Source organism: Colius striatus, chromosome 3 (genome assembly GCF_028858725.1).
Source record: "Colius striatus isolate bColStr4 chromosome 3, bColStr4.1.hap1, whole genome shotgun sequence".
Lineage (NCBI taxonomy): Eukaryota > Metazoa > Chordata > Aves > Coliiformes > Coliidae > Colius > Colius striatus.
In genome coordinates this window covers 72939598-72961929 of record NC_084761.1, presented here as the reverse complement: position 1 = coordinate 72961929, position 22332 = coordinate 72939598, and the positions used below count along the sequence as shown (strand labels likewise).

Below are 22332 nucleotides of genomic sequence, written 5' to 3'. Positions count from 1 at the left end.
ATATCGGCAAGATGACCCAGAAACTGTTGTCGCCAGGGCATCGTACGTGGGCCAAACTGCTGTGATGTTTTTGGGGTGTTATTCATGAGCAGCCGAGGGGAAAGCCTCGCAGCGGCTCTCCTCCGGGAGTTCTGCACTTCCCAAGCAGCACCACGGGGCCGACGGACTGGACTCAGCACGCATGGCTCGGACCCGGACATGAACCCTCGGCGGGCAGTCACCACACCTCCACAGGCCCCGAACACCCATAGCAGCTTACTGTGGCGAGGCTGACGTTAGCTACCCAGGAACCCCGAGGCGCCGGCGCCAGCGGCGGGAGGGGCGGAACGATGACGACTTCCGCCCGCGGCGGAGGGAAGCGCTTCCGGCGCGCGGGACGGCCGCTCGTGTTCCCGTCACGCCGCGGCACTCGCCCAGCTGTGGCGTGGGGCGCCGGGGGGCGCCAGAGCGGGCTCGCGCGGCGCCGTGGGAAGGGAAGCGCGGCGGCGCGGCGCTGCCGCCGGGTAGCTGTGCGCGCTGGGGCTGCCGGACGCCTCCGGGCTGTGAGGGGATGAGCACACCGCCGAGGACCATGGCTCTGTCCGGCAGGACGGTCATGCGGTGGGCCCAGCTGCGGAGCCGCTGCCACGCTGCCGTCCCGCGCCGTGTCCCTTCTTGGCTGCCCGCGGGGCCCGTGGCGTGCGAGCGGCCGTACAGCTCCCGCGGAACGGTGAGTCCGCCCCGCCGTAAGCGCTGCCCGGAGGGATGGGGCCAGGGAACCGTTCCGCCTGCCGGAACTCGGGCTGCAGCGAGGCCTCGGGGCCGGTGGTGTCTGCGTGTGGCCTGTCCCTACAGGCGATGTCGTCGCGGCGTAGGTCTTTATCGCCGCAGGGCCATTTGCGGCCCCGTGACCGTAGAAGGACTTGCCGTCTCCAGCCCAGACTTACGGCAGATAGTGCAGCTTAACGTGTGTTGATACGAACAGAAAACTCTGGGCTCGTTTTGTTTGCTTCCTCTCCCAGAAGTGCACGCATAGCCTGTGCAAGAGTGATGAGCTTCATGTATTGCTAAAATGAGCGACAAGAGCTTTTCAGAAATGGCATACTGATTGCTGCTTGCGTTCTTTTGGTTCCTGACGTTGAAAACTTTGAAAAGGAACGAAGCAGCTTCTAAACGTTGTGTTACTTGGAATGCGCGAGAATAATACAAAGAAAAGATGTTAGTGGTGGACCTATCAGTGTGTGAACCAAGGAGGTCGGGGTGGTTACCTGTTTGTTACTTGTAGCTTACTATTCCAGAAAGTCTGCTCGATCCTTGTAAGGTCACTGCTACCAGGGCTGCTAGGTAGCGTTACTGTGTTCTTCTCTTACTTGTGAAGAATGATGTCCTTACTGAATTAAATTTTCTTAATCCTTAAGTGTTTTAACAAACTTGAAACTGTTCTGAGTTTTCTAAGTCCCAATATGTATGCACAGAATCTTTACCAACACTTTTGGGCATACTTACTCAATTTTCAGAGTAGTGATGGATAAATATGTGTTACTAAAATGAAATGCTAGCATTTTAAACATTGATGACAATTTAAACTTTTGTATCTGTTCAACTTAAGCCTCTTGGAGAAAAGAGGGTTAATTGCTTCATTAAAGCTAAGTCCTATTGTACATAGAGCCTGTAACCATGGTTTATGAAAATAAATGTCTGTTTTTCAGGAAAAAGTAGATATGTCAGCATATCCTGTTGAAAGCATTAGGAACTTCAGTATTATAGCTCACGTAGATCATGGCAAAAGTACCCTAGCAGACAGATTGTTGGAAATTACCGGTAAGTGTTCTCTCTTTATACTGCCTTTTCTTGACATGTAAGATGACTTGTAGCTTTCTTTAGCTTGGATTATTAGGAAAATTTTTACTGTCTTTGCTCTCTTGGTGCCAGGTTGCTTGTACTTTTAGGATGCAATTTGTATAGTGTTACAGATGTAAATATAGTTTCTGGTTGAAATCTGCCTCTGTCATGGTATAGACCCATCTAGGCACAAGGGACCACAATCAGCCATAAGTACCAAAGGCCTTTGGAACCCCCCTAAGGACAGCAGTGGCTCACTCAGCACTTATGGTCCCAGGCAAAACAGGCAAGAGTGCTTGACTTGGGAAAGAAAACAAAAGTTAACTTAATCCACTACCAACCGAAACCGTAACAAACAGAAAACAACAGAGAGTGGTACAATAATGAAGAGCACAACCAGTCCTTTCAGAGCACCATCCCGTTCACTCTTCCCCTCTTCCCAGACTCAGAGCCCTGATCTCAGCGTCTTTACTTCCTCCTCCCCTGTGTGGCACAGCAGGGCAGGGAATGGAGGTTTCAGTCAGTCTTTTCCCAATGGGTCTTGCTACTTGTTCTGTCTGAAGGCAGGTGGACTCCTGTCCAGTCCTCCCCACTCCAGTGTGGGGTCCCTCACGTGCTGAGTAACCCTGCACGGGCCACTCTGACTTGCGTTAATCCCAAAGGCTGCAGCTCCTCTCCACCTCCTGTGTGGGTCTCTATGGCCTGTAAGCTTTCCAGCACGGCCTGTGCCATGGCTGCCACTTTACACAGTCTCCTGACCATCCCGACACACTCACCCATTGCTGCTGGTGGCTCTCAGTTCTGCCATTGCGTGGCATGGGTTGCAGGGGCACAGCCTGTGTTCTTGCCAAGGGCTGCAGAGGGGTCTCTGGTCCAGCACTCCTCACTTCCTCCTTTGACTGTGAGGTCCACATAGTCACTTCTGCTGCTGCAGATTTCCCTTCTTAAATAGTGATGGCAGAGGTGCCAGATTGGCCTGGCCAGCCTGGAGGTGGGTCCAAAACTCTTGTAACTAGAAACCTAATTTCAAGAACTGCTTACTGGTACAACACTGCAGCTCCCTTCCCATTAGTAAGCAGAAAGCAACTCGCCACAAACCCATGACACATAGGGGTGAGGAAACGTGTAATTTATTCAGGAAGTATATGTTCTGGAAAGAGACTGAAAAGGAGTGTACTTCCTTGTTCAAGATGCTACTTCTGCAATTGTTTGGGTTGGACAGAAGAAAACTGTCATGATGTTTGTTATTGGAACAGAGAGGAAGTTCAGCTGCTTATACTGAAATGAGAGGAATGATTTCTCCTTGTGAGGACACTATAGGCAACTGCCTTTCATGGTGGTAAAGCTCGCTAGTACTGAAGCTGATGTGATGCTGCATAGTAAGCTTTAGAAATGTACAGCCTTATGTTCATTTATATACAGTGTGCAGAATAACTGCTAGTAATTAACTGTAAATTCCATGGATTCTCAGTTGCTATGTAGACTTGCCTTTTCCTTCATTCTAAGTATTGTTGAAGTTGCGTTACCTTCCTCTTCAGTGGTATTAATTTTCTTCTCGTTGGAGTGCTTTTTGGGTGTCTGTTTTTATTTGAGCGTTATGGTTGAGGATACGGAAAACTATCCCCATTTAAAGTGAAAGTGAGAATCGGAAATGCTAAGGGATCTTCATAACTATAAGTGACTCTGAAACTAGGCTTTCCTTGAGAAATAGACATTGTCTTGGAGGGTTCTCTAAGGTAAACTGTTAAGCAATTGCTACATCTCCCAGGAGGAGACTAATTTCAGGGTAGAGCTTAAATTAGCTACTCAGAAACACCCTTCAGAATTGTGTAGCTTTTCTCATTTAATGAGCAAAACAGAACCTTGGAGAGAAGCTTTTAATCATCTTTATGCTTACCTTCTATGTGTCATTATGGGCAATAAGTCCTGTTGCCTGTGATAGAATGGAGTTTGGAATTCAGATCCATCGAGCTCTATGATAATGCTCTTAGATTGGCACTTGTTGGAGCTGTGGGCCATGAAGTTGCTCTCCAGTGATAGGGGATGAAGTTGTTTTTAAGCATTAAAGTGATTCAGTACTGAATGGGATTTTTGCTGTTTCTTAATCTGTGATTTAAACTTACATGATATTTTGTATCCTGCTTATTCAGGAAAATATTTTATATACCTTTATGTATAAACATCCATTTAACAAATGTTAACAGTTTTTTAAAAACGAAAATGGGTAAGTTTAGCTTAATCATATGGAAAAGCTTCATTTGCAGCTCCAAGCCCCGTGTTCTCTTAGTTAATGGCAATTTCAAGAATTATTTATATTGAGAGCTAATGTACTAAATGAGGCAATAAAACTGTTTGGCTTTTTCTTAATCTTAGGAGCAATTGCTAAAACAGACCGTAATAAGCAAGTGCTGGATAAACTGCAAGTGGAACGCGAAAGAGGAATTACGGTTAAAGCACAATCTGCATCTCTCTTCTACAATCATGAAGGAGTAAACTACCTCTTAAATCTTATTGACACGCCAGTAAGTTAAGTATACATAGTGTTTAAATCACAGAAAGCTAAGTGTTTTTAAAGTAGATGTTTTCTGACATCTTGTGTTGATTCAGTTCCTTTTTTTTTTCCTTTTTTGTGAGAATTGTGAACCTGTATTGCAAATGAAAACATGCAAAGACTGTAAGAAAGTACTTGAAATTGTAAACATTTATTTTCTCTGCAGGGCCACGTAGATTTCAGCTATGAAGTGTCACGGTCACTTTCTGCCTGTCAAGGTGTCATACTTGTCGTGGATGCAAATGAGGTAGAGTTCTTAATTCTTGTTTTCTACTTAGAATTTCAGAGAAGATTTTTTTTTTCCTCTTATCTGTCACAGTCTATCTCCATAAAAGCATTGTCTTGTAGAAAAAGAGTAATGGGACTTTTAAAAAAAACTTTACCTGAGTACATGTGTGTTGATAAATGCCACAGTTCCGTGACATAACAATAAAAGCACAGGATTAGTGAAGAATCAGATCCTTCTTGACAGTATATGAACTTTGCAAATTACAGTGTGGAGAACTTTTAGCTATTGTACTAATATCTATTTGAGTACCTTCAGTTTGTTGTTGGAAAGCTTGACAATTCATTCAACCAGCCATCCTGTTAGTTATAACTGATAGCTGTTATGTTTTTGATATCTATAATACAAATGCATACTGGCCACATTAAAGCTAAAGAACTCTATAAGGCAAATGTGGATTAACTTATTATGGAAATTTGATGATTTATGTCCACCAGATTAATGGGTTCTTGACTGATCTATCAGGATAAGCAGGAAACGAAGTAGAATATTTCAAAAGGGATACTCTCATAAATTTACAGGCAAATTCTTTACTAGGGGGGAGATGAAATTACAGATCTTAGTTGTACTTTTATTTGTACAGAGTTATGGGATCATGATTTTTAAATATGGACATGTTATCAAACTACTTTGTGAGAAATTAATTGATACCACATTTAAATATTATGTGATTATTTGATTTACCGTGAGGGTGAAGGAGCTCTGGCACAGGCTGCCCAGGGAGGGTGTGGAGTCTCCTTCCTTGTAGGTCTTCCAAGACCCATCTGGATGTGTTCCTGTGTGACCTGATCTAGGTTGACCTGCTTTATCGGGGGAGTTGGACTACATGATCTCTAAAAGTCTCTTCCAACCCCTACCATTCTATGATGCTATGATTTGGTGTTCTGGATTTGTTTTTCAGTCAGAATGCTTACAAACTCAACTTTTTGCGTTATAATTGCTAATGTTTCTCTGGCCAGCCTGAATTCTGGAGTTAATTTTCAAGATTTTCTTGCATTGCTTTTAATATGTGAGGGTTTTCTTGCATTTTTGGATTTTTGTATTTTTTTTTTAATAAATGCTCTTTGCTGCTTTACATTGCCTAAAAAGTTAGGGCCATACGTTCATACTGAATATCCTCGTATAAGTAATTTTCTATTTCATCTATTGTAAACAAAGGGAAAGACAACAAGTAGCTTTTTTTTTCTTCTTCTTCCCCTCATACCCCCTTCTACCTTCTCGAGTTCAATTGTGATATTAGACTTTATGCTGTCATTCATTAGCATCTCTATCTTTTTTATCTTCCCCTGGATCTGGAAGATAAACCATCTTGAACCAGATTTTTTTTGTTGGTTTGCCATCCTTCTGGAAGAAATATAAGGTACAGACCTTACAGTTACAATTATTTTCAAAAAAAGAAAACTAAGTTGAAGGTATGTTACTACCCTCTCTTGTAACTACAGTCTTATTACCATGGTAATCATCCTTTTGTTTCAGTCCATTTGTGAATAGTTTGCAGTAAACAAAGAATCTGGGGTTTTTTAGGTACCTGTCATGATCTTAGCTATTCGTAAATAAATACACAAAAATATGTATGTAGTGCATAATGTGTGAGTAACACTGTTATCTATGAATAATTCCATGTAAGTAATCACATCTACAGCATTATTAGTTTGTCTACTTCTATGCAGATTGTAAGAAATAATTAGGAATGTTGTTTTCTTTCTCAGCAATGTGTATAGTCAATAACCTTTACCTATTTTCCGTCCTCGAAATGAAGCAGTAGGTAGAATAGTGAAGTAATCTTATATTGTGTAGCATGCCTATAAAAAATCCTCAAAACATCAAAACTCAGGAAGATTCCATGTTAAACTGTTAAAATTATTATTTTCTAGGGTATTCAGGCTCAGACAGTGGCAAACTTCTATCTTGCTTTTGAAGCACAGCTTGAAATAATTCCTGTCATAAATAAGGTAATAATGCTTTTAGTTTCATATTAAATAGTTGGGTTGTTTAAATGTATCCTTAACTAGGAGTATATAATGAAAAAAAGAACTAAAATGTGATAAGAACGTCAGTGTATTTCCTGTTGGGTTAGTATTTTACAGTAATTGCTGGGAACTTCAATTTTTATCTCATAAGATACATATAGAACCATTTTACTGGCAGCACTGAAAAATTATCAGAGTCTGTATAGTAAGCCAAGTATACTAAATTGTATCAGGTATGGTTTGCAAACAAATAAGCTTGAGGCAAACGTAGGCTATGGTATGAAAAACAACTGACCACATCCTTATGAGAACAAGCTGAAACTGGGGCATGGCAGGGCTTTGAGTTGACTCAGTGTTAAATGTAGGTGAAAATGTTTAGCTGGTACAGACATTTGGGCTTGAATGGGCCAGAAAGCTACAGATTCCCCTGTATGTGCTCTCCCATGCTCCAAGCAGGCTGGTTGTGGTATGACTTTTGGACAGTCCACTTAATCCAAAGGGAAATGGTTGGTGACCTGCTACACCACTTAAACACACACAAGTCTATGGGGCTGGATGGTATCCACCCAGGGGTGCTGAGGGAGCTGGTGGAAGTGCTCAAGGAGCCACTTTCTGTCACCCATCAGCAGTCCTGGCTCACCAGAGACATCACAGTTGATTGGCAGGTAGAAAATATGGCACCCATCCACAAAGAAGGGCCAGAAAGGAGGATATGGAGAACGACAGGTTCACTTTCAGCGTGACCTCAGTGCCAGGAAAGATTATGGAGCTGATCATGTTGTGTGCCATCACACAGCATGTATGGGACAAACAGGTGATCTAGCCCAGTCAACACGATCTTATGAAAGGCAGATCTCACTTGACTAACCTGATCTCTTTCTGTAACAAGGTGACCTGCTTAGTGGATGAGGGAAAGGCTGTGGTTTGCCTGAACTTTAGCAAAGCCTTCAACATAGTCTCCCATAGCATCCTCTTGGAGAAACTGTCTGCCTATGGCTTGGACAGGTGTACTCTTTGCTGGGTGGAAAATTGTAAGAATAGACAGGCCCAGAGAGTGGCAGTGAATGGAGTTAAAGCCAATTGGTGGCTGGTCACCAGTGATGTTGCCAGGGCTCAGTGTTGGGGCCTGTTTTGTTTAACATCTTTATCGATGATCTGGATGAGTGGAATGAGTGCACCTTCAGTCATTTTGCTGGTGACACCAAGTTGGGTGAAAGTGTGGATCTGTGTGATGACAGGAAGGCTCTTCAAGAGGGACTTGGGCAGGCCAGATCGATGAGCCAAGGCCAATTGGATGAGATTCAACAAGGCCAAGTGCTAGGTCCTGCACTTGGGCCACAACAACCCCATGCAATGATACAGGCTTGGGGATGTGTGGCTGGAAAGCTGTCCTGCAGAAAAGGACCTGGGGGTGTTAATCAACAGCCAGCAGCATGCCCAGGTGGCTAAGAAGGCCAATAGCATCCTGGCTTACATCAGAAATAGTGTGACCCACAGGACTAGGGAAGTGATTGTGCCCCTGTACTTGGCGCTGGTGAGGTCACACCTTGAATACTGTGTCCAGTTTCGGGCCCCTCACTACAAGAGGGACACTGAGGTGCTGGACCATGTCCAGAGATGGGCAATGAAGCTGGTGAAGGGTCTGGAGAACAAATCCGATGAGGAGTGGTTGAGGGAACTGGAATTCTTTAGTCTGGAGAAGAGGAGTCTGAAGGGAGACATCATCACTCCCTCCAACTACCTTAAAAAAAGTTGTAGTGAGGTGGATGTCAGTACAACAGGACAAGAGGAGACAGCTTCAAATTCTGTTGATGGAGCATTAGGAAGAACTTTTTCACCGAGAAGGTTGTTAGGCATTGGAACGAGCTGCCCAGGGAGGTGGTGGAGTCACCATCCCTGGAAATATTTAAAAGCTATGTAGCTGAGATGCTGAGGGACATGGTTTAGTGGGCTTGGTGGTGTGAGGTTAGTGGCTGGACTTGATGATCAGTTGACTGTTCGACCTGAAAAGAAGACTTCTACCTGTGGATAGGATGTCCTTAAATAATTTGAGATATGTGTAACAATCCTGTAGCCCATTGTAATTTAAATGCACTGGTTTATGAACATTGCCATTCCTTCCATTTAAAATACGTTTTTCTATTGAATCTTCAAGTGGCTTTATACAGAAATAACTTTTAAAGTTTCATGCTATGATAATCCATATATTCCTCCCTGTGTTTTAATGCTTTTATTTCTATTTGTTAATGATGATACACAGAGGAGATTATGTGAGTAGCAGCTCAATATTTTAGAAATGTTGTCTTAGTTTTAAATAAAATCCAAATATTGTGGTTTATTCCATTTTTGTGGGCTGGATGATTAGAATCACAAGATTAGTTAATGCTCAGCTCAAATTAATTGCTTTTTGTAGATGTATATCGATGTAATATTTGAACAGTGTAAGTAACACACTTTCAACTTACTTTGTAAAATAAAGATTTTTACCAGCTTTTGGACAAAGGTGTTTTCTTTAATGAAACAAACAAAAAATAGTCTAATTAGAGAAGGGATTTGTCCTGAAGTCAAGCAAGGAAGGGTTTTTCTAAAATGGATCTTGATAGAGAACTTTCCTGAAAATATCCAGTATTTACTCATAAATAGATAAAGGTTCCTTGACTTGTGTATTTGGAAGCTACAGTGCTGGGTTGTATGAAAGATGTGGTTGCCTGTATGTTTAGCATGTTTTTGTTTTTCAGATTGACTTGAAAAATGCAGACCCTGAAAGAGTTGAAAAACAAATTGAGAAGCTGTTTGATATCCCTATAGATGAATGTGTCAGGGTAAGGTCTCTTAAAGTCTTATAACATGGCAGATTGTGTAGCTGTATCTGCTTTGTATGGAATGAATGACATGTACACATAGTAAATCATCATGGGATCGTTTGTCTGCCTGTCTTTGTCTGCCATGCATGAATTTGTTTAAAGTTTGACTCCTGGCAAACAATAATAGAGAACATACTTCTTGGTTTTAAGTTCTAGTATGTCAGGATGAATGGGATCAGATAGATTTGAAATTATTTCTTGCTGTTAGCCTATAAACTGTTTTTATTTTTATACAAGAATAATCACCATTAAAGAGATTAAAAAAAAAAAAGTTACAGGAGAATTTATACTCAATTAAGCGCTTCATAGTAATAGCACTCTAAAGTGTGCTTCATAGTGCTTTTATGGGTAGCATTATCTGTAGCCACCAAGACTGGATAAGTCAATGTGACAGTAGGTACTGAGTAAGTGTAAGACATGTCTCACAAAACTGATGTTATACTTGTTTTAGGTTTCTGCTAAACAAGGAACAAATGTCAAAAAAGTTCTTCACAGAGTCATTGAGAAGATTCCACCGTAAGTCTGTACTGAATTATGAAACCTTGTAAGTTAATTAGGAAACCATGAGTTGCACGCATACAATATTGGCAGTAGTTTTGCACTTTATTCATTTTTAAAGGCAATACTTTAAAAAGAGATGTGAGAGAATCCTAATGTCAGAGCTGGTCAGTTTCAAATTGCAAATCTGAAACCAGGACACTAGATTTGAGGTGCCTTTTAAAAAATGTGCCAATATCAGCAGACTTCTTTATTCTTTAGAAGTGGGATGGGAAGATTAATTCAGACTGAAATGAAAGATGAGAGGTTAACAACTAAAACTGATACTTTTATGACATGAAATTTTTGAACATTGCATTGTTAGAATGATAAAGGTAATTGAAATCTACTTCATTTAGAGTTTCATATCCTGAACCCAACCTTCGAAATAGACCTTTATCTACAAATATGATGACAAAGCTGCTAAACTAGTTTAGTCAGCATATTGCTTTTCATTCCTTTTTCCTACTATTAGTTAATAGTGATAGTCCTCATATTAATTAATAATTACAGAGAAAAAAAACCAAAACAGTGAAAATCAGAAATTAGGTTTCTACGATAGATGGCAAATCCAAAATATCAATGGACTTTTAAAAAAAAATCTGGGATATTGGAATGTAACTCCTAAATTTTTGGGGTCTCCCATAATATGATATTTAAAGCATCAGCTTCACTTGTTGTGTAATGGGTATAATGGATATGCATTTATTTTTGCTCTATTTGTGCTGCTGTTGCACATGGGGGAAATAAAATGGAAAGATTTGCTACATAATATATAGTGAAACACTGAAATTATGTCTGATATGTGTTAACTGAAAATCACTTCTTAATATGAAACTTCTTGGGGTGGGGGTGCTTGCACATTCAGTATTAAATGAAAACCACAATGGTTAATATATTGTTTTGCTTTTTTTTGTGACAGACCCCAGTGTAGTACTGTTGATCCATTGAAAGCCTTAGTGTTTGACTCCACCTTTGACCACTACCGGGGCGTTGTAGCCAGCGTTGCACTCTTTGGTGGGGAGGTTCAGAAAGGGCAGAAAATTGTGTCTGCGCACACAAAGAAAAGATATGAAGTTAATGAAGTGGGAATTCTGACTCCAAATGAACAGCCAGTGCATAAGCTGTACGTAACAATTTCTTACAGTGGAACAAAACATAAATTGGTGGAAGATACAAAATCCTGCATTTCTGTCTGATTTTTGCTTTGAGTGGTTAAGGCTGAGAGATGTCTCTCTTTTTTGTTCTTTTTTTTGGGGGGTGAGGGTTTTTTTTAATGATGATGACTTGTAATATAATGCTTAATGTCAGTCTTTTTCATTTTGGGCATGCTGAGACAGAAGCTTTTGGGGACTGCTTTTTGGGCACTGCTGGGGGAGGAAGACATTCTGTCATCTGTAGTATGTGGAACATCTGGACAGTTACTTTTATTAAGAGTAGCATTTAATATTCAGCTGTCCGATTTATTTCTAGGAACTACCTTGTTTGAGAGTGGAAGGGAATGGGGTTTCATCTTAGTTATTGCTGCAGCATTTTTTGAGGGTGGAAGACTTAAAATCCATGAATGCTACAGCTTCCAGAAAGTGGCTACTCATGGCAGCAGTGGGAAGAAAATCAGGTACTTAGAATTAGTGGAGAAGCATTATCAGTTTGCATTCAAGATGATTCTCAGTAAGACTGTGTTACTCTGTGTGGTGGGTTGTACCCAGACAGCAACTAAGCACCCAACCAGCCACTTGCTCACTCCCTCAACCCCAGTGGGATGAGGGAGGGAACTGGAAGAGCAAAATTGATGAAAGACTCGTAGGTTGAGATAAAAAAACAGTTTAATAAATGAAAGAAAAAGGTGAGGCAAAGGCAATTACTTACCTCTTCTTACAAGCAGACTGGTGCTCTGCTAGTCTACAAGTAATGGCTGCCTTGGAAGTACTAACACTTGTTGGTTTTTATTGCCAAGCATGTTTTGTGGCGTGGAATATCCTTTTGGTTGGTTCGGGTCTGCTGTCCTGGCTGTGTCACCTCCCAGTCTCTTGCCCACCCCTAGCCTGTTTGCTGAGGGAGCAGAGTGAGAAACAAAAAACACTCAGGCTGTGCAAGCACTGTTGAGCAGTAGCTAAAATATTAGTATGTCATCAACACCATTTTAGTCACGAGTGGAAAATGCAGCACCACATGGAGCTGCTAAGAAGAAAGTTAACTCTGTTTAGACCAAAACCAGTATGCTGTGGTTTATGTCTACATGAGTTCCTCTCCTAAGTGAATTATGTGCTGACAGAAGGCATTTGTCTTTTGTTCGTTTCTGCAAGTTGGTATATGAAACTTGCCTTTCTGGTTCTCTTATACCCTGAGAACTTCCCTCTTGCTCTGGCTTTCAAACTAGGAATAGAATGGAGTTAAAAATCCAAAACTATAAAGGTACTTTTTAACTGTAACAGAGCTACTTGACTCAACAGAAGTAGAACAACTTGAGGCAAAGTTCACAACTGGGACAAACAATCTGAATCTGGCTTTTGGCTCTGGGCTTTTACAAGGGATGATTTCTTTGAATTTCTGACTGACCTAAGTCAAGTGGGAAAAATAGTGCAAATGCTGATAATGCCAAGAAGCGTGTCCATATAATACCAATTTTATTTAGATATGCTGGACAGGTGGGCTACCTGATTGCTGGAATGAAAGAAGTAACAGAAGCCCAAATAGGAGACACACTGTTTTTGTATAAACAGCCAGTGGAGCCTTTACCTGGCTTTAAGTCAGCGAAGCCAATGGTTTTTGCAGGTGAGGAGTAAACTGATGTAAAGTGGAATTACTTCTTTCCAGTAACAAGAGTAAGAAAACTGTCAGAGCTTTTAACCTGTGACTTAAAAGACAGGATTAATAATAGTTGCAGACTGGATTTATATGAATACAAGACTAATGTGTATTTTTATCCATGATTATTGCTTCTGATGCCAGTAAACTCTTGACAGCTGGAAAAGAAGGGTTGAGGCTTTAAAAAAGTCAGTCAAATTTGGCAGTTCTTCATCTAGATAATCACATGTTTGTCATTATTGTGATTTGTTTGGGTTTTTTTTAAAGCAAATCTTTTTTCATTAAATATGCCAAAGACAATATTAAGAATGATTCTGGAAAATATTTGGCTTATTAAGCTTATACAGTTCAGTTGAGCTCTTTCCACCAGCTTCAGTAACTACTACAAATCCTATTGAAGACGGTTTTAGAAAGAAGTGAATTCTGGGAATCACTTTCTAGACATGTGAGGGAATGTGCAAAACTCACTTTAACTGTCTCATGGAGATTAGGTAATCTGTCAGTGAACACAGAAGAGTGTAATCCTGTAAATAATAGTTTTCGCATGCACATATGTTTCTTCTTGGTGTAGAGCAAGCAATATTTTCTGAACACGTTGTCATGTGAAAAGTGATTATATTTCAAAATATATAGAAACATTGCAGCTTTGTTACGTCACTTATTTTTGCCTTTGAAGGAACATCTCAATCAAATTTGTTTGCTTATTCAATTGTGCTTTACCTGTACGTTTACTCGGCAGTTCTCCAAAACAGTGGTTATACTTAATGGTGCATCTTCCACAATTGTGAAGGATGAGTACAGTATCCCTACCAGTATGGTTTGAATGTTAATTTTTGTTTTTATGAGGTAATCTGAATGTTAACTAATTTGAGGGGAGGGGGGAAGGAAAAAAATCTCTGTGTCATTTTTTACATTTTGAAGTTGGAAAAGAAAGTAAGCTATTTCTGATTTCGTTACTGTTCTCACTGTAAGAGGCATGTTTGAAAGCTTTGTACACACTAGATAAAGCTCTCTATAACATGAGTTCTATCTAATACGCTTTTATAGGAATGTATCCTGTAGACCAAACAGAATATAATAATCTCAAAAGTGCTTTGGAAAGGCTGACATTGAATGACTCCAGTGTAACTGTTCACCGGGACAGCAGCCTTGCCTTAGGAGCTGGGTGGAGGTGAGACTTTTGTAGTGCTTTCATTTTGGAATTGTTTGCAAATTGAGAATTTGAGTTTAAGTTAACCGAAGGTAGGATTAAAATGAATTCAATATTAGGGGCTTCATTTCAAATTAATGATAGGTAAAGATCAAGAGCATGTATTTTCTTAACATTCTGTATTTGTGAAGAGTATGCACTTTGCTGTTCTTTGTAGTTTCTCTTCTCAAAGATTCATACTGCTCAAGTGTAGGATTGTTTGCTGTGCCTGATACTGAGAGACCAGCAGTGTAAACATACTGGAGGGGGGAAAAAATCCCCACTGTCAAATTCCAGGGGATGTACATATACTTTCACTGACAGGATTTGGTTTTTTTCCCAGGTTGGGTTTCCTTGGTCTTTTACATATGGAAGTTTTTAATCAACGTTTGGAGCAAGAGTATAACATGTCAGTTATTTTGACTACACCTACAGTTCCATATAAAGCTATTCTTTCCTCAGCAAAGTTGATAAAGGTATGTTAAATTTATTACAGTGTTTTGTAAGTGGCCACTTAAAAGCCTCCTATAATAAACATCTACACTTTTATTTTAGTGTAGATTAGTAATCTACAGTAAACATTAGAAACACTAGTATTTAACTTTAAAACTTTTAAAATGGAATGTTTTTAAGAATGTTGAGTTTCCTTCCCCATTCCATTTCAAGCACTCTGTCTCTACATTTTATACCTGTCCTTAAAAATGGAAATAAAAGACATTTCTTGCTGTATTCTTTGAAGTGCATACTGACTAGACTGAGTTTAAAGAAGCTAGAATAATAATATTCCAGGATTTATCATTCAGAAAGCATCAACATTTTTAGGAAAAGCTTCTAATTCTGCTGTAGGGTGACAGGGGCCGGTGAAGACAAGTGAGTTTTGATCACAGTGAAATAGGCATGTGCAAACTTCTTCATTGAATTATGTGCAAAAAAATGACTGTTCTTGGGTTTGAGAGAGGTAGACTTAGGGGGATGTGCTGAAAGGAAGCTGCAATTAGCCTGGCTCATTAGAATCCAACGTGTACCTATAAGTACTACAGGAAGTTTGTGAATTACAAATGACATGTATAAGAAAGGTTGTTGTACTTTCACGGGGTAAGGCATAGACCCATTTTCTCTTCAGTTATTTTGGTTTCTTCCTTGGGCAGCTTAGAGCTGTGAATGAAGTAGCTGACACCTTTGGTGCATAAGTGATTCTGGATTGCTGATGTGAGACACTTTTCAAACATTGCAGAAAGTTGGGTCATTGTTGAACAACAATGCCTTGGTGGTGGTAGTGACAGTATCACTAGCTTTGTTACATAGGGGACTGTATGTGCATAATAAAGAAGCGTGACCTTTGTTTTATTCTTACTGCAGAAGGATAATTTCAGCCCCTATCAGGATATTGGACTATAAGAAATGAGTAATGAAAGCACTTGCACAGGAATCAGAAACATAATTTCTAAGCTCACTTCAGCCTGTAAGAGAGCCTGAACCCAAAGTTCTATTTAGAGAAGAATGTCATCAGCAAACTACAGAATACTTGAAACAGGTCTTTTATTGAAGCTGTGCCTTACACCTTGTAGGATCAGGATAGAATAAGGAGGAAGATCCGTGCTGTACAAGCAAGAGAGGTGGAAATATGGACAGAAAGGCTTTGTTATATTTATGGATGTCTCTAGGTTGCAGTCCTAGTTCTAAGCACTTTTCTGTTTAATATTCACTGGATGAAAAAAAAATGTTTTCCTAATGAAAGTAATTGCTGTAATCTTCCTATATAACAATATCTTATGATATGCTGACCAGGGACTTTTGTATGTAAAATAGAAATCTCTTTTAAAGTAGTGTTTGATATAAATTTGAGTTGTGTCATTCACAAGTGTTTCCAAGCAATTTAAATGTTTTTTAGTAATTTTTCAATGCTATTTTTGTCTCCAGTTTATTTGTAAAATTACAGTGTCGATTTATTTCTTTTTCAGGAGTATGGTAAATCAGAGATTACTGTTATCAACCCTGCTCAGTTTCCTGATAAACATTTAGTATCTGAATATTTGGAGCCAACTGTTCTTGGTACTATTGTAACACCTCATGAATATATTGGGAAAATAATTGCTTTATGTCAGGTATATAGTTTTAGTTTTGTCACATTTATAAGCTCTTTATATCATAACTGAAAGGAATATGCTAGATACTAAGATACTAGGTAGTACTTGTAGTATCTTTGACAGTAATTCTTTTCCTTTCAAGAGTATTTAAACTTTTTATGTGTAAAATTGCTTCTGAATTACAAAAGTTAGTGATGATGTTCAGTGACAATGAAGTACTTGGTCAAGCATCATGCACTAGACAAATTCATAGCTACCTCTATTTTCCTGAAAGAATGGAATCTACAGCAGAGGAATAAGAGCTATTGCATTTCAGAAGTATAGCCATAGAAATGCAAATTCTGTCAGTCCTTTAGTGAGTCTTCAGTGAAGTACTGAAAACTTATATGAAGTACATTTATGATAGTAATGGCTAATCACATTTCCTGAGGTGTATTTGGAATGCATTTAACTAAAAATGTTTTAACTGCCATGCCCATTGGCTTTATATAATTTCTTCACAATATTTATTTTTAGCTTTTAACATTTCAGAGCACATAATGCAAAACAGTACAGGACTTGTATGTCAGTAGAGTGATCTGTTAAAAAGAATTCCTAAAATAACTTTAAGGATACTCTCCTGGCAGGAAAGAAGATGAGCCTGCAAGTCCTACTGTGTAAGACTGTAATGTCTGTGAAAATGTCATTTCAGTAGATATTACCGACAAATAATTACACATTTAAGAGGCAACAGTAAGCAGAAGGTGTTTAAAGATTTCAGAAATTTAGCTTTTACAGAGGACAGACTTGAACCATTTGTCCAGTTAAGTTCCAACCACTTCGTATATGATGGTGCTGCAGTTTGTTTTGGGGCTTTAGCAAACCACCAATAAGAAGGTTACTTTGAGATTTGAAGTATGGAGGTTCTCTTGTGTACTGGATAGCTGATTTTTGTAGAAAATTTAGGTCAAGGGGAACTGAAACAATTTTTATTTGTCTAGGATCATAGGGCAGTCCAGAAGGATATGTTGTACATCGATGAACACAGGGTTATGCTAAAATACCTCTTTCCACTGAATGAAATTGTGGTGGATTTTTATGATGCTCTTAAGTCTCTCTCTTCTGGTTATGCAAGGTAACTACTTCCTTTCTATGCCCTTGATATTTCAGATCTGATGAGATTGGTGGTCTGGGCATTCTCCAGATTTATACCTATATATAAGTATCTCTATATATGTATTTATATCTATCTATAGATAAATATATAGCTATATAAATATAAAAATTGCATCTCTTCCATTTTAAGAATTTTTGCCAACTTGACAGCATGACCCATACCTACCTGTTGTGGTTTGGCCCAGCTAGCACAGAAGCACCACGAGAGTCTCTCACTCACTGTCCCCCATTCACCTCCACCCATGTTAGGAGAAATATGGTTCAGAAAGGAAAACTTGTTTGTCAGATGGAATGATAACAGAGGTCATAAAAAACATCTGTCAAATGTGAGGATGAAAAGAAAACAATCCAGTGGTAGTGTTTGATTTGTGTGACATCAAGAATGTTTACTGTTCAGAAGCTGTGTTGTAGGGTTCTGTTGCCTGGGGCTTTAAGGAACTATCAGCTGATATGAAAGAAAGAAGTGTTTGAGGAAACTCCTTAAGAGATTGCAGTAAGAATGTAGAGTTTTGATTGTTTTAACTTGCTCAGTATCTGGAAGACAGGGTGATGTCTTCTGCTGCCTTGGAAATAAGATTTAATAAACCATCACTAACTTTTAAGCCCTTTGTGTTTAGTTTTGATTATGAGGATACAGGATACCAGGCAGCAGACCTTGTCAAAATGGATATACTTATAAATGGAAATCCAGTTGAAGAACTGTCAACAGTCATACACAAGTAAGTTGTCTGGATTCTCTGTTCCAAAGAGAACACTTCCTATTAATACACAATGAAAACATATATGTGTATCACTAATATATGACAAATAGGCATGAAAAGAGCAGTGAGGATTTTACCACATCACTGCTTTTGGACACGATCAGAAAAACAGCTATTTGAGTACTAGGTGTAGTTTTGTGGTAACGTAGGGCAAGGGGGAGAAGGAAATGCAAAATGCTGGTCTCTTAAGGAGCTGAAAAATTCAAATACAGACAAATCTAGGAGATGACAGATGAATCATTTATGACACTATTTACTACTGAAGAAAATACTGATTTTATGCTTACAATAATTCCAGTTCTATAGAAGTTTGTTACCTTGTCTCCAGCCAGAGTATCAGGAAAAAGTCAATACTTAGTGGATGTAATTACTTCAGACATTTTGTGATAACATTATTATTTGGTTTCCCTAAGTTTCTCAGGAATTACTGGTCTGGTAGTAAAACTGTTTTCATGTTTTAACCTTCCTCCTCACAAAGTCTTTATTAGTAACTTCAGCATCTCTTTCCAGTAATCCTGAGGTTAACTTTTTGGGGGCTTTGTTTTTGTGTGGTTAGTTTTGTTTGCTTGTTTGTTTTAAATTGAATATTTTCATGTTTTTACATGCCTGCAATCTTTAAATGCTTGGAATTCCTGAACTTCAGAAGGTTGACACAGGAAAATGAAAGTTTTACGTAGTCCATAAAGGTCAGGGGGCTGCAGGAGAGTTAGTCTCTCATATGCCTTTCCTACTTAATGTGTTTTTCATAAATATTCAGTGTTTATTAGTGTACCTGCATCTCTTACTCTGAAAAGATGCAAAATGGAGCAGCCAACATAGCAAAGGTTCATTACTGCTTTAACATGTGTTTCTTAATCAGTTAGGCTTGCACCCCTGAACTGTTTCCTTCACTAAAACTAACAATAGCCTTTCTTCTAGCTTTAGATTACAAATTACCTTTTTTTCACTTCTAGACTGCATTCATTCTGCTCCTGATTCAGTTATTCTCACAGTCCTCTCACTGTAAATAGACTGCATCTGTCTTATATAAAAAGAATTATGCTGCATTACATTTCTAGAGAAAGAACTACTGAGAGTCCTGTAAGCTCAGTACTAAGCCAGCCATTATTATTTATCTTAGCTATACAAATAAATATCTGTATCTTCTTAAGTAATGTTGGTTAAGCGTTACAGTTTTAGTACTTCATGCCTACACTGTTTGCTGTAGTCAGGTAGTGAGGATTCATATTTTTGCTACATGAAAACATGTAAAACTATTTTCAGCTATATGTGGCTAAAAAAAATGATTGCTAGATGCAGATGATTTTGGAGAGGTCAATTTCTTTTCAGTGGCTTATGAAATACCTGTTCAGCAGCATCTCTAGATCTTTTGTCATTTTTTCTTTCTAAAATCTGAAGCATATGCAGATACTGAATATAATTGATAATTATTATTAATAGGCAAGAAGAGTACATTAAAATGCTTTTTTTATTTTATAAACCCAGATGATTTAAAACTATTTCTGTAATACGTAGATGTTTTGACTTTTGGGCCCACAAGCAATGAAAATCGTCCATGACCTTCTAGTTTAAAATTGCATTTGAAGCTGTAATAGCATTCAAAGTGGCTTCAGTGTGATAATTTGGATGTGTATTACAAATATTTGAATATTTATTTGAAGGTTTTCTGTTAGTACAATCTTATCACCTGTTTTTATGAAACTAAGTGACATACCGAGAGCATTCAGTAGATGTAAAATCATTGTCTGATGAGCTTATCTTTTGAGATTAAAAGAAAATCTCTACTAAAAACTTTTTATTGAACTATGGATATTTTTTATGGATGTGTTACTCTTTCTGAAAACAGACAACTTTCTTTTTCAGTGACAAGGCATATGCTACTGGTAAATTGCTGTGTGAACGTTTAAAAGATACTATACCCAGACAGCTGTTTGAAATAGCCATCCAGGCTGCTATTGGCAAGAAAATCATTGCGAGAGAAACGTAAGCGAAGCCCTTCTCTTTTCCCCCTTTATTTTTTTCCTTCTTATTTTAATCTACTTAAAATGCAGCCTTTTAATTTCTTACCTAGTTTTGTACAGTACTTTGATTTTTACTCTAAAGTCATATTTTTCTTGTATACGCTGTCAGACCTCTTAAAAAAAAAAAAAACCCACAGAAACACAAACTACATTTGAGCTGTGACTATAACTAAAGGCTTTGTATAAATTTTAATAGGAAAAAAAAAGCTTTTCTGTTGCAAATTTCTTGTGGTCAGCATTGCATTTAGTGAGTAGAGTATCACAACACCCTTGTGTGCACTTCCTCTTTGGAAGTGGAAAAAGTTTCATAGTACTGAAGAAAAGTAGGTAGTTGTGGTGTAGTTTAATCTCTGGGAGAGTCAGCAAAAGTGAACCATGAGCTATTCCAAAGGAAATATGTTGCAAGCTGAACGAATACATAGCTACTTCTTAGCATTATTCATTTATTTCTAGAGCAAACTATTTCCTTGATGTGTTTCTTACATTTTTTTCTGTTTAAATAGGATGTAAATTGTGGTAGAAAAGTTAAAGGTACGGATCCAAGCAAGAATTTGTGTGTACGTATATATATACACACATATGTAGTACAGTGCATTGTAGCAGAAATCATAGATAAAAGGCAAGATTGTTACATTTTTTGTACATATTATACACTCTAAGATATATTTCTGGAATTGAGAGAACATGCTAGTTAGAACTGTGTCTTCTGTATACGAAATGTGAACACGTGATTGCAGTGCGTCTTATAAAACTGGTAGAAACACAAACCACATTTTGACAAGTCAGTATTTAGCTTCACATATAGGAGATGTTTGAATGTGTTAATGTAAATGTTATTTTATTTTACAGGCTGAAAGCTTACAGGAAAAATGTTGTGGCAAAATGTGTAGGTATTTCTTTTTTTTTTAATGTTCCTGATGCATGCAAACCTCAGTTCTGTTAACGATAGGCCTGTCTTTTCCTAGAAACTTGCCAAAGACAGGTTCTGCTAAGTGTCAGTGGAATATTAACAGATATTTTTAAGTAAATTTAACTCATGTAACCTCTAGTTGCAGCATGCAGTAAGAGTGGATCACAAAGAGTATTGGCTTTTTTGAAATCAGATGCTTAAGAATGAACTCAACAGTTTGGCAGTGTTCACTCCTGGTTATGTGGGTGTTCACACACATGTGTAACTTCACACATTTCCTAAATTGTGTTTTTTCAGGTGATTTAAGGAACTGTAAAAATATTTCTTCAGAGACTTCATTGTTACTAGACTTGTACTAGAGTTGTCAGTAAGGCGCCATGATAAGTCATCCTAAATATGTATCAGTAAGACTCAACAAAGCTATAGGAAAGATGTGCTGCCTTTCTCTTACCTTGTATTTAGCTCTGAAGTGAAGGTGTTTGAAAAATTAAATAAGTGTCCCTTTCTCACAATTATTACAGATTTTTTTTGTTGGGCACATATGTGGGATGGTGTTTGTTCAACATTGTGTAAAAGTTCAGTTAATTTATCTAGATGAAAGCTCCTAGTGCTAGTCAAGATGGCTGAGTGTATCTGAGCTGGCATCAGGCCGCTCTGCCAATAGGGTCTGGATATCCTATAGGTTGTCCCTAATATCAGCCAGGCTTATATGAATGTACACATTTTAAAGAACTGAATTCAACTCTCAGTTGTCTAAATGAACACACTTACTTGCTCTCTTTATCTTTTTAACTAGTGACCTTATGGAATAAGTATTTGGAGTATAAAATAATTATCATACCTAGCCTTTCAGAGTATAGCCCTTGAGTTTAGTGTTGCAGAAATGTACTGTAGTTGTGTTTGAGCTTACTAAAATATTTTTCCCTTTCATAGTATGGTGGAGACATTACAAGAAGAATGAAGCTTTTGAAGAGGCAGGCCGAAGGGAAGAAGCTGATGAGAAAAATTGGCAATGTGGAAGTACCGAGAGATGCCTTTATGCGTGTTTTAAAGAGACAAACTGACAAATAGAGCTGAGTGACATGCACACAGTAGCATAAGCTCATGTATAACATCTCTGTGAGAGGGAACATACTTGACTTTAAATGGTGTAAATTAAATAATGTGGGAACATAAACAGAAAGGACTATGTACTTAAAACATACAGATGCTTGTAGATTATTATGGAATTGAAGTTATTTAATTAACTTAAAACATACAGATGCTTGTAGATTATTATGGAATTGAAGTTATTTAATTAGACTTGACTGAATCTAAAAGTTTTCTTTGTGTTGGTTTTTATTGGGTTTCATTGTTTTTATACTTTTAACAC

At 38.5% G+C, this 22332-nt stretch overlaps 1 protein-coding gene across 5 annotated transcripts; it reads left to right on the top strand.

Moving 5' to 3' along the window:
* The first annotated feature begins 377 nt into the window (after positions 1–377).
* GUF1 (GTP binding elongation factor GUF1) lies at positions 378–22238 on the top strand. Of its 5 annotated transcripts, XM_061993034.1 has the most exons (17): positions 378–709; positions 1689–1800; positions 4195–4343; positions 4539–4619; positions 6533–6610; positions 9367–9450; positions 9944–10008; positions 10952–11155; positions 12665–12804; positions 13885–14008; positions 14370–14502; positions 15988–16131; positions 17094–17227; positions 17886–17987; positions 19893–20012; positions 20900–20936; positions 21894–22238. In XM_061993034.1, exons 1-17 carry the CDS (start codon positions 551–553, stop codon positions 22029–22031), a joined length of 2004 nt encoding a protein of 667 aa, XP_061849018.1. In that variant the 5' UTR covers positions 378–550; the 3' UTR covers positions 22032–22238. The 5 variants fall into 5 exon arrangements, with proteins under 5 accessions (XP_061849018.1, XP_061849019.1, XP_061849020.1 ...); XM_061993035.1 differs by lacking the exon at positions 17886–17987; XM_061993036.1 differs by lacking the exons at positions 20900–20936; positions 21894–22238 and having other exon boundaries at positions 17872–17987; positions 19893–19983.
* The last annotated feature ends 94 nt before the right edge of the window (positions 22239–22332 follow it).

Bases quoted from the DNA above. Each gene is read 5' to 3' on its own strand.
- GUF1 (XM_061993034.1), top strand. From the start codon at position 551: ATGAGCACACCGCCGAGGACCATGGCTCTGTCCGGCAGGACGGTCATG. The intron at 710-1,688 runs GTGAGTCCGCCC...TCTGTTTTTCAG, and splicing joins CGTACAGCTCCCGCGGAACG to GAAAAAGTAGATATGTCAGC. The intron at 16,132-17,093 runs GTATATAGTTTT...TTATTTGTCTAG, and splicing joins AAATAATTGCTTTATGTCAG to GATCATAGGGCAGTCCAGAA.